This window comes from Globicephala melas, chromosome 1, assembly GCF_963455315.2.
Source record: "Globicephala melas chromosome 1, mGloMel1.2, whole genome shotgun sequence".
Classification (NCBI taxonomy): domain Eukaryota; kingdom Metazoa; phylum Chordata; class Mammalia; order Artiodactyla; family Delphinidae; genus Globicephala; species Globicephala melas.
In genome coordinates, this window is record NC_083314.1 from 109,851,353 (window position 1) to 109,869,586 (window position 18,234).

Consider the following 18,234-nt stretch of genomic DNA (forward strand, 5'->3'; position numbering starts at 1 on the left):
TTTCTATTTCACTTTTTAAGAAACATCCAATATATTATTTTTCACATCTGTAGCCTTCACATTTTGGTAACTTAAAGAGATTCATAGCTATTGATAGTTTCAGTGATCCCTTTGAATCAATAAAGTGTGTCTTTTTTTCTAAAAGTTTGATTATTAGAGATGAAGGAAATGCCATCCACTGATAGAACATTGTCAGAGTAAAACCTTATGGGAAGTCTCTGCTTTCCTGAATGCTTTCACTTCTAAATGGCAGTATAATAAGAATTCCATTTTGCTTTGATCTCCCTACTTTGACCCATGATTGATAATGATTTCCTTACAAGTAGAGAAGTAATCTAGATTCATGCCTCTTAGCAAGCCATTTCAATAGATTTCCAGCTACCTAGCTATCTTCTGGAATTGTTGAAGGCAGTACCGCCTGAGAAAATAAGGGAAGATTCATTCGTATATTCTTCATATTTATCAAGGACCTACTATAATCCTTTTCAAACAACTTTCTAAATAACCTGTTTCTAACAACTTTAATTTACTGTTACAAATTGCATTTTTACTAGTGACTTCTCCAGATGATTCTGAAATTTAAGTAGTTCTTAGACTGAAATATTCTGGATTTTATGCCTACTAGGAATGGAACTTTTACTTCCTGTAGTTTAATGCTCTTGACTAAATTACAACTTTGTTTTTTAAATTCACCATATCCTTACAGATCTCTACTTTAAAACAACACATGCATAAATTTTTATAAGGAGGATTCTATTAGAATGATTCTAGTGATGAGAGATTATATCATAGAAAGAAAACTCAGCTATCAATAAATTTTATTTTTATTTTATACAAGTTTATGGTCTATCACCTAGCTATAAATGTTTAATAGTGATATAAGTATATATTTACTCCCTTTAAAATTTTTTCTTTTGTCCTGTAGCATGTTTTTGGCCCGGGGGAGACTGTGTACCCTTGGCAGTAGACCTAAATTCCTGAAGACAATTTGTGCTTCAAAAATCCTTGGACTCTCTACTTCTGCTGTAAGTATTGCTTAATCACTTACAGAAATAATAGTGCACATATTCTGCAATGTCCAAAAAACATAATTTTTTAGATACTTTATAATTATTTTATTAGAATGGGTATTTCTGTTATATAAACTGAAATTATCTCTTGTCATCAGCTAGACCTGACCTTCACTGGGCAGCTGCTTGCCTGTCTATGTATCAGGCATATTGCTGGACATTTTATTCAATATCTCACTTTATTTTATTTTTTTAATTGAAGTATAGTTAATTTATATTATTATGTTAGTTTCAGGTGTACAGCTCAGTGAATCCATTTTTTTGCAGATTATATTTCATCATAGGTTATTATAAGATATTGGGTATAATTCCTTGTGTTACACAGTAAATCTTTGTTGCTTATCTATTTTATGTATAGTAGTTTGTATCTGTTAATCACATACTCCTAATTCCCTCCCCCTGCACACTCTTTGATAATCATAAGTTTGTTTTCTATGTCTGTAAGCCTGTTTCTGTTTTGTATATACATTCATTTGTATTTTTAGATTCCACATATAAGTGCTGTCATATAGTATTTGCTTTTCTCTGTATGACTTACTTTACTAAGCATAATATTCTCTAGGTCCATCCACATTGTGTACGGCCCCGGGCATCCCCGGGAGTCCCGACCAGCAGGACAAATCCTTGTGAGTCTGAGGAGGAACCTGTGGGGGTTGAAAAAAGGGGGAAGGGCAGGAGACGCGAAAGAATGGAGGCAAGACAGAATCCTGATCAAGCCTCAAACTTTTATTGCTGCGGTAGCTGTATTTATACACTGCAGAGAAAGGGGGGCGGGATTCAGAATGAGGGAAGTACTTGGCTAATCATCATTGGTGCTGCGTGCGCGGGCTTTCATTTTAGGCGCGAACTTCTATCTCATAAATCAGGAAGAGAAGCAGGGTGTCGGCCATCTTCTAATGGCGAAAACTTCTTGGCTCCCAACATTTCCTCCCTTTTTATTTCTTTTAAGGAGGTGGGCATTAACCGAGTGAGGGAGTAGTGACCTGAATCCTCCCGTGGACAAGGTATGTGTGTCCACACTCATCGGCTCTTGGTATCTTTTGGGGAGGAGAGGCAGAGCCAAAGATAATCTTAGCTACTAAAAGCCAAAAACAATGTTTAGATACCAACCTCTATCATAATTCAGGTATACTCACAGGGAATAACAGAGATTACCTTGTATATACATATATACACGTTTTCCCTTGTGCATGCTTTGCTGCCACACTCAACTCGGTACCCATACCCTCCATCAAAGAGGGGGGTAGGCATGTCTCTGTTTCATGCCGCTCCAGTGGAGGGGCAGCCAGAATCATCCTTTGGTTCTGCTTCTGTAATGGCGAGGCGATGGTAATGTATCAGGTTAAATTTTGAGGCAAGTGGGGAGTGCTTTCAGCCTGTCCAACAACCAGCAAAGATGACAGGATCAGGGTCACAACGGATAACTCATGTCGTCTCTGCCGCTCTTTCAATATTAGGAGGGTCTCCATCTTTTTCTGAAAAAGAAAAAGAAATACAATCTCAGGGAAAAGGGCCCTGGATAAAATTTATTACTTTATAGAACTTATAGGTTTAATAAGGCGCTCAGGCAACCAGCGTGCTCCACCTTCTTTGGTATTATATACACATGCGGATCCCCTCCCCCAGATGAGGAGTGGATCGGGTCCATGCCATTTAAAGGTCAAAGGGTCTTTCCACATAACTTGTGCATATTGATTTTTAGTTTCTTGATGCCAAAGGCGATCGGCGGCAGATCTACCATTATTATCTAATTGTAAAAAATTAATTACAAACAGGGCATGACTAAGAATATTTTTTGGGGAATTTTTTGTAGCAGTTAAATCATTATTTTTAAGCTTGGAAATGGTATTTTTAAGGGTTTGATGGGCTCTTTCTACTATGCCTTGACCCTGGGGGTTATATGGAATTCCCGTAAGATGTTTTATTTGAAGCCGGGTGCAAAAATCTTGGAAAGCCTGGGAGGTATACCCAGGCCCATTATCTGTTTTAATTATTTGAGGCTTGCCTAAAACTGTAAAATATTGGAGCACATGTGAAATAATGTTTTTTGTGGCTTCTCCTCCCTGAAGGGAGGCATATATAAAGCCGCTAAAGGTATCAATGGACACATGAATAAATTTTAATTTTCCAAATTCAGCAAGATGGGTAACATCCATCTGCCAGATTTCATTAGGTAATAGACCTCTTGGGTTTACCCCAAGATGTGGAAGAGGTAAAAATGTAACGCACCCTGGACAATTTTTTACAATTTGTCTTGATTGTTCTCGAGTAAGCTTAAACATTAAGCGAAGAGTATGTGCATTAACATGATGTAGCTGATGAAATTGAGTAGCTTGAGAAACAGAATCAGAGGTTACGGTGCACATCAGGCGGGCATTTTTATCAGCTAAATCATTGCCCTGAGAGAGGGGTCCAGGAAGATCTGTATGAGCCCTAAGATGATCAATAAAAAAAGGCGCTTGTCTTCGAAGTATAAGACTTTGAAGTTGTTGAAAAAGGGGAACAGCATTGGAAGAGGGTTTAATATATGGAACAGTTTCTAAAAGGGGGACGGACAAAGCTATATATGAGCTGTCCGTATATAAATTAAAGGGGATATTCTGTAACATCTCAAAAACCTGAAGAATGGCAAAAAGCTCAACAAGTTGTGCTGATAAAAAGGGGGACTGTACCCTATAGGGCTGATTATTTATAACAAATACAGCAACACCGGATGATGATCCATCAGTGAATACTAGGGCAGCATCTCCCAGAGGAACAGCAGAAGTGATTTTGGGAAATATAAACAGATGTTTTCTAGCAAACTGAAGGAGCTTATCAGGTGGATAATGATTATCAATATTACCCTGAAAGGAGGATAAGGAAACAAGCCATTTATCATCAGTTTGTAATAACCAACTAAGCTCTTCTTTGGTATAGGGGAGAATCAAATGATCAGGATCTCTGCCAAAAAATTGACGGCTTTTTTCTCTGCCCAAAGTAAGAACCTGTGCTACTAAGGAAGGGTAGGTCTTAAGCACTTTATTAGGAGATACGGACAAATGTATCCACAAGAGGGGATGATCTTGCCATAGGACTCCAGTGGGTGTATGTGCAGTGGCACAAATAATCAAACTAAAGGGACGACCATAATCTAAAAAGGTAATCTGTTGACATCTAATGGCCTTTTCTACTAATTGAAGAGAATTTTTAGCCTCCTTAGTCAGCCTACGGGGTGACAAGGGATCTGATGGCCCTTGTAAAATTTCGAATAAGGGTTTTAACTCTCCCGTAGTAAGTTTAAGATACGGTCGTAGCCAATTAATATCTCCCAAAAATTTTTGAAAATCATTGAGGGTTTGCAAATGTGATACTTGTATGTGTATCTTTTGAGTGGTAATTATTTTTTTGTTTAATTCGAAACCAAGATAATAGTATGGATCTTTTAATTGTACCTTATTTGAAGCAATTTGAAGGCCAGAGGAAGCAAGATTATCTTTTAAATCTTGATAACACTTAAGGAGTTCATCAGTTGATTTTCCAGCCAAAAGAATATCATCCATATAATGAATGATATAGATACCAGGCCAACGAGCCCTAAGAGGGTCTACAGCTTGTGCAACAAATTTTTGACATAAGGTGGGGCTATTGGCCATACCCTGCGGGAGGACCTTCCATTGAAAACGTGGCATTGGGCCTTTAAAATTAATTACTGGGAGACTAAATGCAAAACGCTCTCTATCCTGAGGATGGAGAGGGATAGTAAAAAAGCAATCTTTAAGATCAATAATGATTTTAAAATAGCCAGCTGGAATGGCAATAGGAGAAGGCAAGCCAGGCTGTAAAGCTCCCATAGTAAACATTGTTTTATTAATTTCCCTAAGATCTTGGAGAAGTCGCCATGAGCCAGATCTCTTTTTTAACACAAATATAGGGGTATTCCATGGCGAAGTAGTGGCTTCTAAATGTCCAGCGGCCAATTGTTCCTGCACTAACTTTGTGGCAGCTGTAAGTTTTTCTTCTGTTAGAGGCCATTGGTCCACCCAAACGGGATCATTAGTTTTCCATCGTATTTTGTCCGCATGGGGCACAGGAAGGTCAATGGCCGCTAAGAAAAAGGCGAACTGCCTAGGCCCTGGCGATTTATGTTAGATGCCAGGGAAATAGGTCGTGTAATACCCTGATTATTTTTTCCTAAGCCTAAGCCTGGTAGAAACCCTTGGTTTAGCATTTGTTGGGTCACCACCTCATTGAGGCTGGCCATGATTAACTTTAATTGTGACAGGATGTCACGTCCCCAAAGATTCAACGGGATATGTGGCAAAATATAAGGTTGTACCTGTCCAGTATTACCTTCAGTATCTATCCATGTAAGAACTTTAGAGCTCCGTTTAGGATTGGTAGAATGTCCTATGCCTTGTAAATGAGTTATAGACACTGTACAAGGCCAAGAGGAGGGCCAATATTTTTCCGAAATAACTGTTGCATCGGCTCCTGTATCGACTAAACCCTCAAATTTCTTTCCATCTAACCACAGGGTTAGGAGTGGCCTTTCAGGAGTAATTTGTTGGACCCAATAAACATCTGAGGAGCCAAAAGCAGCATCTGCTCTAGGACAATTAGTATGGCTCTTATTTAAAGAATTTAGGGGCAACAATACTAACTGTGCTATCCTTTGACCTTTAGGGATTGATATAGGGCCTTGTAAAGCAGATGCCAAAAGGGTAATTTGACCTGAATAATCATTATCAATAACACCAGGTATAATTTGGAGGCCAGCCAAAGCGGAACTACCTCTTCCTAAAATTAAACCAAAAGTATTTGGGGGCAGGGGGCCATAAACTTCTGTGGGAATTGGTTGTACTCCTTGTTCTGGGACTAATATTGAGTCGGTGGAGGCACAGAGGTCCAATCCTGCGCTTCCGGGTGTGGCTCGACAGAGGGAGCCAACATCTGGGTGCAGGGAACTTGTCCAGATTTTTGAGGAACAAACCGAATTGCCCCTTGGTTTGGTTCCAAGGAAGGGGCCAGGGGCTGGCCCCGTGAAAAGTTTCCCTGTTTTTTGGGGAGCAATTGGCCATTTATATCCGTTTTTGAAAAACATTCTGAAGACCAATGTTTGCCTCTTTTACAACGAGGGCAAACGGTGGTGGGAGGAGCCCGGGATTGATATCGGGGTTGTTGTGGGTTAGCCTTTAATGACTGTCCTTGTCTATGTAATGAACAATCCCGGGCAAAATGTCCAGGTTGTTTGCAATTATAGCAAGTTTTTTGTTGTTTATCTAGGACGGATGTATCTTTAATAAAATCTTTTAGAGCAGCTCCAATCGCAAGACCAACAGAATGGGAGGGACCAATTCCGGAGCACAACTTAATGTAATCAGCCAGGCTACCACCACGATGAGCCCGAAGGGCAGCTTGGCAGGCCGGATTGGCATTTTCATAAGCTAAATGTTTAACAAAGGCATTATCAGTTTCACTATCACCCACTACACGCTCGGCGGCGTCCGTGAGGCGGCTAATAAACTCACAATAAGGCTCTTCTGGTCCCTGGCGAATTTTTGCCAAGGAAGTTGTGGGCGAACCCTTAGGCGGAAGACGGCGCCAGGCCTTAAGGCCAGCATTTTGTATTTGAGCCAACAAACCAGGGGGAAAAGCAGCCTGAGACTCATTGGATTCATAGGGGGGACGGCCAAGTAATTTATCTCGGGTCCATGATCGGGAAGTTCTGTTTTCAGCATTTCTTTGGGCAGTTTCTCTACAATTTTCTGCAAATTCAGTGCGCCATAAAACAAAATCTCCCCCAGAAAGGGTGGCCCGAGCCAGGGTAAGCCAATCATTTGGGGTCAGCCAGCAATCGCTTAATCCCTCCAAGATTGCCAATGTATAAGGGGCTGTGGGCCCATAATTATTGACAGCAGATTTTAAATCTTTTATATGTTTTAAATTGAGGCGGCGATATTTATGTTCAAAAGGGCCGCCCCCAGAAGAATTATGAATATCTGGTCCCTCATCAGGTTCAGGAGATTCTTCTCCCTCTTCCTCTTCCCCTTCCTCACTATCTTCAGCTTGAATTTCACCTTGAGTGGGTAAATTTTGACTGCGAGTAACAGGGAAGGCTAACTTAATGGATCCTGGTTTTTGTCGAAGCGGGGGTTTATTGGGACCGTTCGAGACATTAAAAGAAGAAAGCTCCACCTCAAGGGCCTTAAGCTCCTTTAGGAGATCCAAGCGTTCCCGTTTTTGTTGTAAAACATCTCTCAAAGAGGAAATTTCCTGGGTTAAGGCCATCTTAGCCTGTCGAAGGGGATCAATCAGGGGGGCAATGGGAGCAGGGGCGCTAAAGGCAGGCATCTGATGGGGAGTATTATAAGATGGTGGAGGCTTCAAAAGGGGGAATCCCCAGGGATCATCATTGCGATGATAACGAGCAGCCTGCTCATCGAGAGTTTCCTGATCTTGGGGGGAAGGCTGGTCATCATTGGGATCACCCTTAATAGCAGTAAGGGAAGGATAAATCTTTGGGATAACTTTATCATCTGTGGGATAATGATGACCGGTTTCTGGAATTTTTGGGAACTCTTCATTTGAACCCATATCAATGGTAACGGATGGACAAGCTGAATGGAGACGAGAGGCTGCTTTAAGAATTGTTTCCCCGGTCTCTACAACCTTTTGGACATCGGGGTCAAAAAAATGACCCATGAGAATCTCCCTAATTAAATTCCAATACGAAAATGCAGTCACAGGCACTTTAGAAGGCCCAAAGGTTTGATAATAATCATTTAAACAATTTCCTACACGATTCCAGCATTTTTTTATCTATTGTCCCTTCCTGTGGGAACCATGGGCAAACATCAGACAAGAACATAAAAAATTCACGCAAATCTTTTTTTCTAGCCTTAATCTTCCGCCTCTTGAGGGAATCCTCGATCCCCTGAAGAAAGAGTTCATGGGAACTCAATTCCTGTCCCATATTTATAGCTCCGCTTACCTTATCCTCAGGTCACGACTGCCGAAGGGCGGCCAGTCCTCCGGGGACCTAATCAAGCTGCACTTTCGAGTAAGTCTCGCGGCGGCTCAGTGGGTGCCTGGCCAGGCGTTCGTAAGCGTGCTGCCTCCGTCAGGATCCGTTCCTCAGGCCCTACGTTGGGCGCCAATTGTGTACGGCCCCGGGCGTCCCCGGGAGTCCCGACCAGCAGGACAAATCCTTGTGAGTCTGAGGAGGAACCTGTGGGGGTTGAAAAAAGGGGGAAAGGCAGGAGACGCGAAAGAATGGAGGCAAGACAGAATCCTGATCAAGCCTCAAACTTTTATTGCTGCGGTAGCTGTATTTATACACTGCAGAGAAAGGGGGGCGGGATTCAGAATGAGGGAAGTACTTGGCTAATCATCATTGGTGCTGCGTGCGCGGGCTTTCATTTTAGGCGCGAACTTCTATCTCATAAATCAGGAAGAGAAGCAGGGTGTCGGCCATCTTCTAATGGCGAAAACTTCTTGGCTCCCAACACACATTGCTGCAAATGGCAATATTTCATTCTTTTTTATGGCTGAGTAATATTCCATTGTATATATACCGCATCTTCTTATGCCAGTCATCTGTTGATGCTTGGGTTCCTTCCATTGTAAATGGAATTTTCTCCCATTCTGTAGGTTGTCTTTTTGTTTCATTGATGGTTTCCTTTGCTGTGCAAAAACTTAAGTTTAATTAGGTCCCATTTGTTTATTTTTTCCTTTATTTCTTTTGCCTTTGGAGGCTAATTAAGAAAATATTGCTACAATTTATGTCAAAGACTGTTTCACATATGTTCTTTTCTAGGTGTTTTATGATGTTATATCTTACATTTAGGTCTTCAAGCTATTTTGAGTTTATTTTTGTATATGGTGTGAGGGAATGTTCTAACCTTATTGTTTTACATGTGTCTGTCCAGTTCTCCCAGCACCACTTATTGAGGAGATTATCTTTTCTCCATGTATATTCTTGCTTACTTTGTCATAGATTAGTTGACCGTAGCTGGGTGGGTTTATTCCTGGTCTCTCTAGTCTGTTCCATTAATGTGGGTGTCTGTTTTTGTGCCAAAACCATGCTATTTTGATTACTGTAGCTTTGTAGTATTGTCTGAAGTCTGGGAGTGTTGTGCCTACTGCTTTGTTCTTTGTCGTCAGGATTGCTTTGGCAATTCTGGATCTCTTATGGTTCCTATAAATTTTTTTTTAACATCTTTATTGGAGTATAATTGCTTTACAATGGTGTGTTAGTTTCTGCTGTATAACAAAGTGAATCAGCTATATGTATACATATATCCCCATATGCCCTCCCTCTTGTGTCTCCCTCCCACCCTCCCTATCCCTATAAATTTTAGGATTATTTATTCTAGTTCTGTGAAAAATTTCATGGGCAATTTGATAGGGATCACATTAAATTTGTAGGTTGCTTTGGGTAGTATGGCCATTTTAACAATATTAATTCTTCCAACTCAAGAGCACAGGTTATCTTTTCATTTCATTGAATCATCTTCAATTTCCTGTATCAGTGTTTTATAGTTTTCAGTGTATAAATCTTTCACCTCCTTCATTAAGTTTCTTCCTAAGTTTTTTGTTTTGTTTTGTTTTTATGTGATTTTAAATAGGATTTTTTTTTACATTCACTTTCTGATATTTTATTACTTGGGAATAGAAAAGCAATAGATTTCTGTATCTTAATCTTGTATTCTACAACTTTGCTGAATTCATTTATTGGTTCTAATGGGTTTTGTGTGAGACTTTATGGTTCTCTACATAGAGTATCATGTCATCTGCAAATAGTGACAGTTTGACCTCTTCCCTTTCAATTTGGATACCTTTTATTTCTTCTTCTTGTCCTATTGCTGTGTCTAGGACTTCCAATACTATGTTAAATAAAAGCAGCAAAAGACAAGGCATCCTTGTCTTGTTCCTGAATTTAGTGGGAAGGCTTTCAGCTTTTAACCATTGAATATTATGTTACCTGTGGGTTTGTCATAAATGGTCTTTATTATGTTGAAATATGTTCCCTGTATACCCACTTTGACAAGAGTTTTTACCATGAATGGTTGTTGAATTCTGTCAAATGCTTTTTCTGCATCTATTGAGAATACATGTAGTTTTTGTGTTTCCTTTTGTTGATATGGTGTATCACATTGATTGATTTGTGTATGTTGAACCATGCATGTGACACTGGAATAAATCCAACTTGATCATGGTATATGATCCTCTTTAAGTATTGTTGGATTCAGTTTGCTAATCTTTTGTTGAGGATTTTTGCCTCTATATTCATCAAAGATATTGGCCTATAATAATTTTCTTTTTTTGTAGTGTCTTTGTCTGGTTTTGTATCAGGGTAATGGTGGCCTTGTAGAGTGAATTTGGGAGTTTTCCCTCTTCTTCAGTTTTTTGGAATACTTTGAGAAGAATAAGTTCTTTTTTTGTTTGTTTGGTAGAATTCCCCATTGAAGCCATTGAGTCCTGATCTTTTGTTTGCGAGGAATTTTTATTTTTTATTTTTTTTTTGCGGTACGCGGGCCTCACTGTTGTGGCCTCTCCCGTTGCGGAGCACAGGCTCCGGACGCGCAGGCTTAGCAGCCATGGCTCACGGGCCCAGCCACTCCGCGGCATGTGGGATCTTCCCGGACCGGGGCACGAACCCATGTCCCCTGCATCGGCAGGCAGACTCTCAACCACTGCGCCATCAGGGAAGCCTGCGAGGAATTTTTTAAATTACAGATTCTGTTTTGCTTCTAGTGATTGGTCTGTTTAAATTGTTTCTTCTTTTTTTTTTTTTTCTTTGTGGTACGTGGGACTCTCACTGCTGCGGCCTCTCCCATCGTGGAGCACAGGCTCCGGACGCGCAGGCTCCCGACGCTCAGGCTCCGGACGCGCAGGCTCAGCGTCCATGGCTCACGGGCCCAGCCGCTCCGCGGCATGTGGGATCTTCCTGGACCGGGGCACAAACCCGTGTCCCCCGCATCGGCAGGCGGACTCTCAACCACTGTGCCACCAGGGAAGCCCCTAAATTGTTTCTTCTTGACTTATTCTTGGCAAGCTGTATGTGTAGAAATTTGTCCATTTTTGCTAGGTTGTCCAGTTTGTTGGCACATAATTGTTCACAGTATTCTCTTTTGTTTTTGTTTTTTTTTTTAATCTCTGTGGTAGTGCAATTTCCCCTCTTTCATTGTGTGTTTTGTTTTTCTGGGTCCTCTATCAGTTGATAGTTTCATGGGTGTTCCCTTGTAAATGATTCTTTGATTTTCCCTTGCTGCCTTTTGAATTCTCTCTTTTACTTTTGCTATTTTAATTATGTCTTACTGTAGGTCTGTTTGAGTTCCTCTTGTTGGGGACTCTCTGTGATTCCTATACGTAGATACCTGTTTCCTTCTTTAGGTTTGGGGATATTTCAGCCATAATTTCTTTAAATACATTTTCAATCCCCTCTCTCTCTTCACCTTCTGGAACCCCTATTATACATAGATTGGCACACTTTATATTATCCCATTGATCTCATATGTTGCTTTCTTTTTTTTTTTTATTTGTTTTTCTGTCTGTTGTTCTGATTGGGTGATTTATTTTATCTTCCAGATTATTTCTTGTGTCATTAAGATGGCTATTCATTATTCCTAGAGTGCTTTTTGTCTCAGAAATTCAATTACCTGTTTTCAGCTGGGTCTTTATAGTTTCTAGTTCCTTGTTGAAACAATCTGTGTTTAGATCAGTTCTCTTTCTTAATCCAGTCAGCATTTTTATTAATAACTCTTTGAACTCAGTGTCTGGTAGACTGATTATATGTTTCATTATTTAGTTTTTTCAGGGGCTTTCTCTTGCTCTTTTAATTGGGAGAATTTCCTCTGCCTTTTCATTTGACTTAACTTTCTCTTTCTCTGTGAACTAGGGAGAAATTGTTATCTATTGTGGTCTTGTAGGGGTGCTTTCATGTTGGAGCATCCCTGTGCAGACTGTGCATATCCTTCAAAGACACAAACCAGTGTCTTTGGTGCAAAGGCTGGTTTTGATATGGATGCCAGCCAGCTCTTCCCTTAGGGTGTGCTGACTGTTATCACCTTGTTAGGGGTTGTGGTTGGTGTTGGAGGATCTAGAGCCTGTGCAGGGTATGAAGCAGGACTTCCTGTCTGCTCTGTGGCTGTCGCCACCCTGTCAGTGGTAGGGTCTGCTCACCAGTTTTTGGAGCAGAAGCACTGAGGCTCTGGATTGATCAGGCTTCATTCCCCTTGAGTGTTTGGCTTGTGAACTCACAGAGGTCTGATGCACCACCTGAGTAGGTGTCTGTGGCTCCACTCAGACACAACCTAAAGTCACATCCCTAACCCTGTTGTGGTTATCCCTGATCTAGTGCAAGGCTGTGGTGTGGAGTAGGCAGGCCAAGCACTCACTAGGCTGGGGCTGGGGCCGGGACATAGTGGCTGTAGGAAATGAGGCGACTATGCTGCCGCCAGAGATCTGGGCTGCCTCTGTGGCAGTCTTCTCCTAGGACCTGTCTGCCCAAGATCCAGTGCCAAGTTCTGGCGTGGAGTGGGTGGAGCTGGTACACTCATGTGTCTGTGAAAGGGACCTCATCATGTTGGTCGCGGTGGTTCCCAGGCATTGCAGGAGTAAGTGCTAACAATGGCCACCACTCCAGCTGGACCACAACCCAGGCCACTAGGCCATCTCTGTGTCCCTAGATCGAGTCTTCTCCCAGGACGTGTCTGCCCCAGATCTAGTGCCAAGCTGTGATGTGGAGTGGGTGAGGCTGGGGTATTCTTTCTGCTTGGATTGGGAAATGTAGCGAGCCAGCAGCCACCAATGCAGAGCTCTCTCTGCCCTGTTTATTGGCAGGCCAGACCCCATGTACTCTTCACAGGTAAAGTCTAGGCTTCTCCAGTTCTCTCTGTTCCAGCAATTCTCCCAGCAGCCAGAGGGCTTGTCTCCTCCATGTAGGACCCTGGGACTAGGACACCCTGTCTGTGGCTCAACCCGCTTGCTCCCCAGGGGGAGGATTCTCTCAGACCTTTCAGCTCCCTCACTGTGGTGGAGCTCCCTACCCTAAGCCTTTTTTCCATTCTGCCCAGTTAGTGGAAATCTTTCTTGCAGCTTTGGTTGTAGAGGCGTTCTGTCAGTTTCCAGTTAGTCTTCCATGCGAATCGTTCCACATGTAGATGTATTTTTTTTTTAAACATCTTACTATGCTATATTCAGTCTGTGCATTCTTTTTTTTTTTTTTTGCAAATTTATTTATTTTTATTTATCTGTTTTTTTGGCTGTGTTGGGTCTTTGTTGTTGCGCATAGGCTTTCTCTAGCTGCGGTGAGTGGGGGCTACTCTTTGTTGTGGTGCACAGGCTTCTCATTGCGGTGGCTTCTCTTGTTGTGGAGCACGGGCTCTAGGCGCACGGGATTCAGTAGTTGTGGCACGTGGGCTCAGTAGTTGTGGCTCACGGGCTCTAGGGCTCAGGCTCAGTAGTCATGGCATGCAGGCTTAGTTGCTCCATGGGATGTGGGATCTTCCCGGACCAAGGCTCGAACCCGTGTCCCTGCATTGGCAGGTGGATTCTTAACCACTGCGCCACCAGGGAAGCCCCCTGTAGATGTATTTCTGATGTGTTTGTTAGGGGAGGTGATCTCCATGTCCTCCTACTCTGCCATATTGATCTAATCCCCTTATTATGTCACTTTATATTTACAAAATTCTTCAAGTTATGATTTGTTATAATCCTGTTTTACAAATGAAACAGTGGAGGCTTAAATAGGTTTAGTAACTTGCCCAAGGTCACACAGCTTATAAGTGGCATAACTAAAATACCATTCTCACCTGTATCTAGCTCTGGTATTCTAAGTCTGGCTCTGTCTACTCAAGAAAGGATATTATATAGTGACTCTAAGTGCAGACCAGTTATAGGAGATATGGCAGATTGAGGACTAAGTTATGTAACGAATTAGAAAAGCAAACAAATCCAGAATGTGGGTCATAACCACAGGATAGATTCCTGACTTGGTTTCTTCAACAAGTCAGCACAGGAGAAAAGTGGTGGTGGGTAGTATTTCAGAGGGACTGCTCTGGGGTGGAAAGAGGCTTAACCACCAGTATGATATATGGACCTTGTTTAGGAACTTGACCCAATCAACAGAAATGTAAAGAGATATTTTTAAAGACACTTAGAGAAATATGACTGTAGATTGGGTATTAGATGATATCAAGGAATCATTGTTAGTGAGCTGTGATGATGACATTGAAGTTATATAAGAGAATATCAATGTTTTTTAGAGATATATACCAAGTATATAGTGGCAAATGACTTAAGGTCTAGGATTTGCTTTAAAATTACTCAGCAATTAAAAAAAAAAAGAAAGAAAAGGAAAAGCAGAAGAGATGAAGCAAATGAGGCAAAATCTTGATATCATTACTGAATCTGGGTAACATGTATGTGAGTGTTTTATATTTTGTTGAGTCTTTTAAGTCTACATCCCTACTTTGCATTTCCACTTTCAGTTTTTTCATTACAGGAACATTCTGTTATTTTCCCGTGCCATCTAGTGGCAAAAGAATGTAATTTGTCTGCTTTTTTGAATGGAGAGCCATACCTTAGAACTAACATCTATTACCTGTGAGATAATTCTGTCAGTGTCTGCTTGCTTGAACAGCATTTTGTCCAAAGGGAGAAAGAGAACATGATTTCACAATACCCCGGCAGCTCTTTTTTTTTTTAAGTTTTTAAAATTTTAATAAACTTTTTTTTAAAAGAGCGTTATAGCGTCAGAGCAAAATTGAGCAGAACCTACAGAGTTCCCATGTATCCCCTGGCCCTCACATGCATAGCCTCTCTCATTATCAACATTCCTCACCTGAGTGGTGTAACTATTACAAACATTGAACCTACCTCGATACATCATTGTCACCCAGAGTCCCCCCCAGAGGCTCTAGAGAGAATCCAGTCCAGCCTCTTCCAGCTTCTGATGGCTGCTGGTATTCTTTGGCTTACGGCCACATCACTCTAATCTTCATTGCCAGCATCTTCAAGCCACTCTCTGCTCCATCTTCACATAGCCTTCTCTGTGTGTGTATAATCTCTCTCTGCCTCCCTCTTATATGGATACCTGTGATTAAATTTAGGGCCCACCTGGATATTCCAAAATTATCTCCTCATCTCAAGATCCTTAATTTAATCACATCTGCAAGGATATAAGGATATATATTGCCCTATAAGGTAACATTCACAGGTTTCAGGGATAAGATGCAGATGTTTTTGGGGAGGTCATTTCTGAGCCAACCACAGTGGGGATTATGGAGAAGATGATCTCAAACAGAGGGAAGAACTTGAATAGAAGCATCGGAAACAGAAAACGCACTGAAGGTAATTAGAGAGTGGCAAGTGGTCCTATGCTGTTGAGTCACTGTATATGAGGCAGCAGCACAGAGTGAGAGAAGGCTGAAAGGAGATTAAGAGCCTTGAGTGCCAGGTTCGAATTTGAGTTACGTTTCATGGACTGAGGAGAGTCTTTGGAGAGTTTAGAGCAAGCTAGTAGCATCACCCAGGCTGTGTTTTAAGTGTTTAGCTCTGGAGCACTGCAAATGATGGATTAGAGGCAGAATGCCATTGAAATAATTCAACGTGAGGATAATTAAAGAGGTAGGATTTCATTCATATGTTCAAAAAATACTTTTGAACACATTACCTTTCATACACGATTTTAGATACTGGAGATACAGCAATGAGCAACACAAGTCTTCTTTTCTGAATTTTTCATTTTAGTGAGAGACAGATCATTTACAAGTTAAAATAATTTTAGGTAGTTGCGAATGTCATAAGAAGATGAAATAGAGAAAACTGCTAGAACCATTGGTGGTACTAGTGGGAGAGAGGGGGTGAGTAACGTTAGGGCATATAGTTTCGGCAGCCCTCTCTGAGGAGGTTCTATTTGAATAGAGAGCGTATCGAATAGAAGGACATAAGGAACCAGCCACATGAAGACCTAAGAGAGGGCATTCTAGGCAGAGGACGCAGCAATTGCAAAAGCTTTTATATCAGTCAGCTCTGCTGCTGTAACAAAAGCCACCAAATCTTACCTTCTTGTAACATTAGCCGTCCCATTCTCACTCAGGTTTTATGTAGGCTATAAGTCAGCTGTAGCTTTGCTGCAGGTTGCAGCTGCACTCTATGTGTTTTTTTAAATTTCAGGATCTAAGGTAAAAATGTAACCCCTACCTGAGTCATGGTCTTCGCACAGTAGAGGAGAGAAGAACCAGAGGCTGAGCCAAACCATGCAACAGCTTTTAATGTTTCTCCTGGACCTAGTATATGTCACATTCACTCACATTCCATTGACCAGAGCAAATCACAGGTCCAATCTCAAAGTCACTCCTTCCGAAAAGGAGGGGTGAATAATTATACAGAGTAATATAATCCGTGACAGATGGGAACAAACCTGGAGTGTTTAAGGCATAGAAAGAAGAAAGGCTCAATGAGAATAGAGAATTTTAGTCTGTTTTGCTCACTGATATATCCCACGAAGAAAAGTGCCTTGTATAAAATAAGTATTCAAGAAATATTTGTTCCATGAGTGAATGAAAGCCAATGTAGTTCGAATATAAGGGAGATATGAGATTGCAATCAACGCATTGGTATACAGGAAGAAACTTAATTTCACCCCTGCCTTAGAATTTGGTTCTCCATTCACCTCTTCCCCGGTTCTTTGTTCCAGACATAGACATTTACACTGCATACCTTCAGCTCTGCCATAGAAGTAGGGTGTCTGTACCCCTCTCCCTATCAGCCTTCCCTTCTAGATGGACTTTCATAGACTGCTGTGACCTGGGACCCCCTCCCATTCTCTAAGGACAGCAGTTCCTCCTATCTTTCTGGAAAATGCTCTTTTCCCCATTCCAAACATATGTTTTGTTAGGTGCTGGTATATTTGTAAAGATACTACCAGGGGCAGTGACAGGTTCTAGCTTAGGGAGCACATCCAGAGGGGCTGGAGATGGGGAGTCAGGTCTATACCGTTTTTTGATTGGGTAGTAAGTACATTTGAAAAAAAAAAAAGCATCCAAAAAAATGGCATCCTTGGTTGGCTACATCTCTATTTCTCTCATGATCTTGCTTCACACTGCTCTGATATCTTTTCATTATAGTCTTAACAGGCATATTAATATAGTACTTTTTAAATTGGGGAGGGGGGGAGGAGCCATTCAGAGCCCTTCCCTAGAATTTTTGAAATTGGCACCAGAGAAGGCAGCTCTCAGGCCCTCTGTGGTGGTGAAATCGGGAGGTATAACTGTGTTTTGTCTCATGTGGAGAAAAGCAGACAGAGATTGCATAGAAAAGTAGATGAAGCAGAGCCCTGATGAGGTTTGCGTTTCTGGTTTCACTGTTACCCTTGATGCTGGCTGCACCTTTTACCTTCTCATGGTGACATGAGCTTTCTAATAAATTCCTTCTTTCCCTAAGCTGTTGAGATTGAGTTTCTGCCTGTGCAACTAAGAGATCTGATTCATATAGTTTTGGAGCTTCAAAGGCATCTATGCACTGGTCTGTTTCTCACTCTCCAAGCCAGGAAAGAGTATAACAAAGTTTCTTTTTAGTCAGTTTGGGGAACTATCAAATTTCTAGCAGACTCTCAAACTGGTAATGTGTCAATACATCATCTTTCCAAAGGGAAAGAGGCACAACGTTTCTTTTTGAAACAGATCTGTTTAAACATTCACTTTCCACATCAAACTAAAACTGAAGGAAACAAAGCAGGGACCACATATTATGCAGAAGAAACATACTACCTAAAATTGCCAAACACTTGAATAATAAATGCACAAACTAGGGGAATGAAGGAGTAAGGTGTGATTCATAACCTGAAATATTACCTACTAATTAAAATTGAAAATTTTATGATGACTAAGAAAATTCATAAAATGTTTAAGATACTCCGTCAAGAGAAAAGGCAAAAAAAAAAACTTTAAAACTCACATGTGATCACAACTATAAATGCCTAATTCATAGCTCTAGAAGATAATATATGTCTAGGCTACCCCAGCAGCCTGGCACCACATTAAAGTCATGCCCATTATACGGGTTCTCCCTTTCTGCTCCAGCCTAGTCTTGAAGTACTTCAGTCCATCTGCTTCTCATGCCTGGTTATTGTCTTCACCTCTCAAAAAATTAGCTTTGTAATTTCTGTTTCTGGCCT

The 18,234-nt window shown here is 41.2% G+C and overlaps 1 protein-coding gene across 8 annotated transcripts in view; it reads left to right on the forward strand.

Moving 5' to 3' along the window:
* The window catches only part of KYAT3 (kynurenine aminotransferase 3), a 76,563-nt gene that overhangs the window by 6,428 nt on the left and 51,901 nt on the right, over positions 1 to 18,234 (forward strand). For 5 of the 8 annotated variants that reach the window (XM_060303147.2, XM_060303158.2, XM_060303140.2 and 2 more), the window contains one exon: positions 926 to 1,025. In XM_060303147.2, coding sequence (XP_060159130.1) covers positions 927 to 1,025 — 99 coding nt within the window. In that variant the 5' untranslated portion in view covers position 926. Of the gene's footprint in view, positions 1 to 3; positions 1,026 to 18,234 lie in introns of those variants that run through there. The other 3 variants (XR_011377147.1, XR_011377146.1, XM_030866148.3) reach the window with 1 other exon arrangement.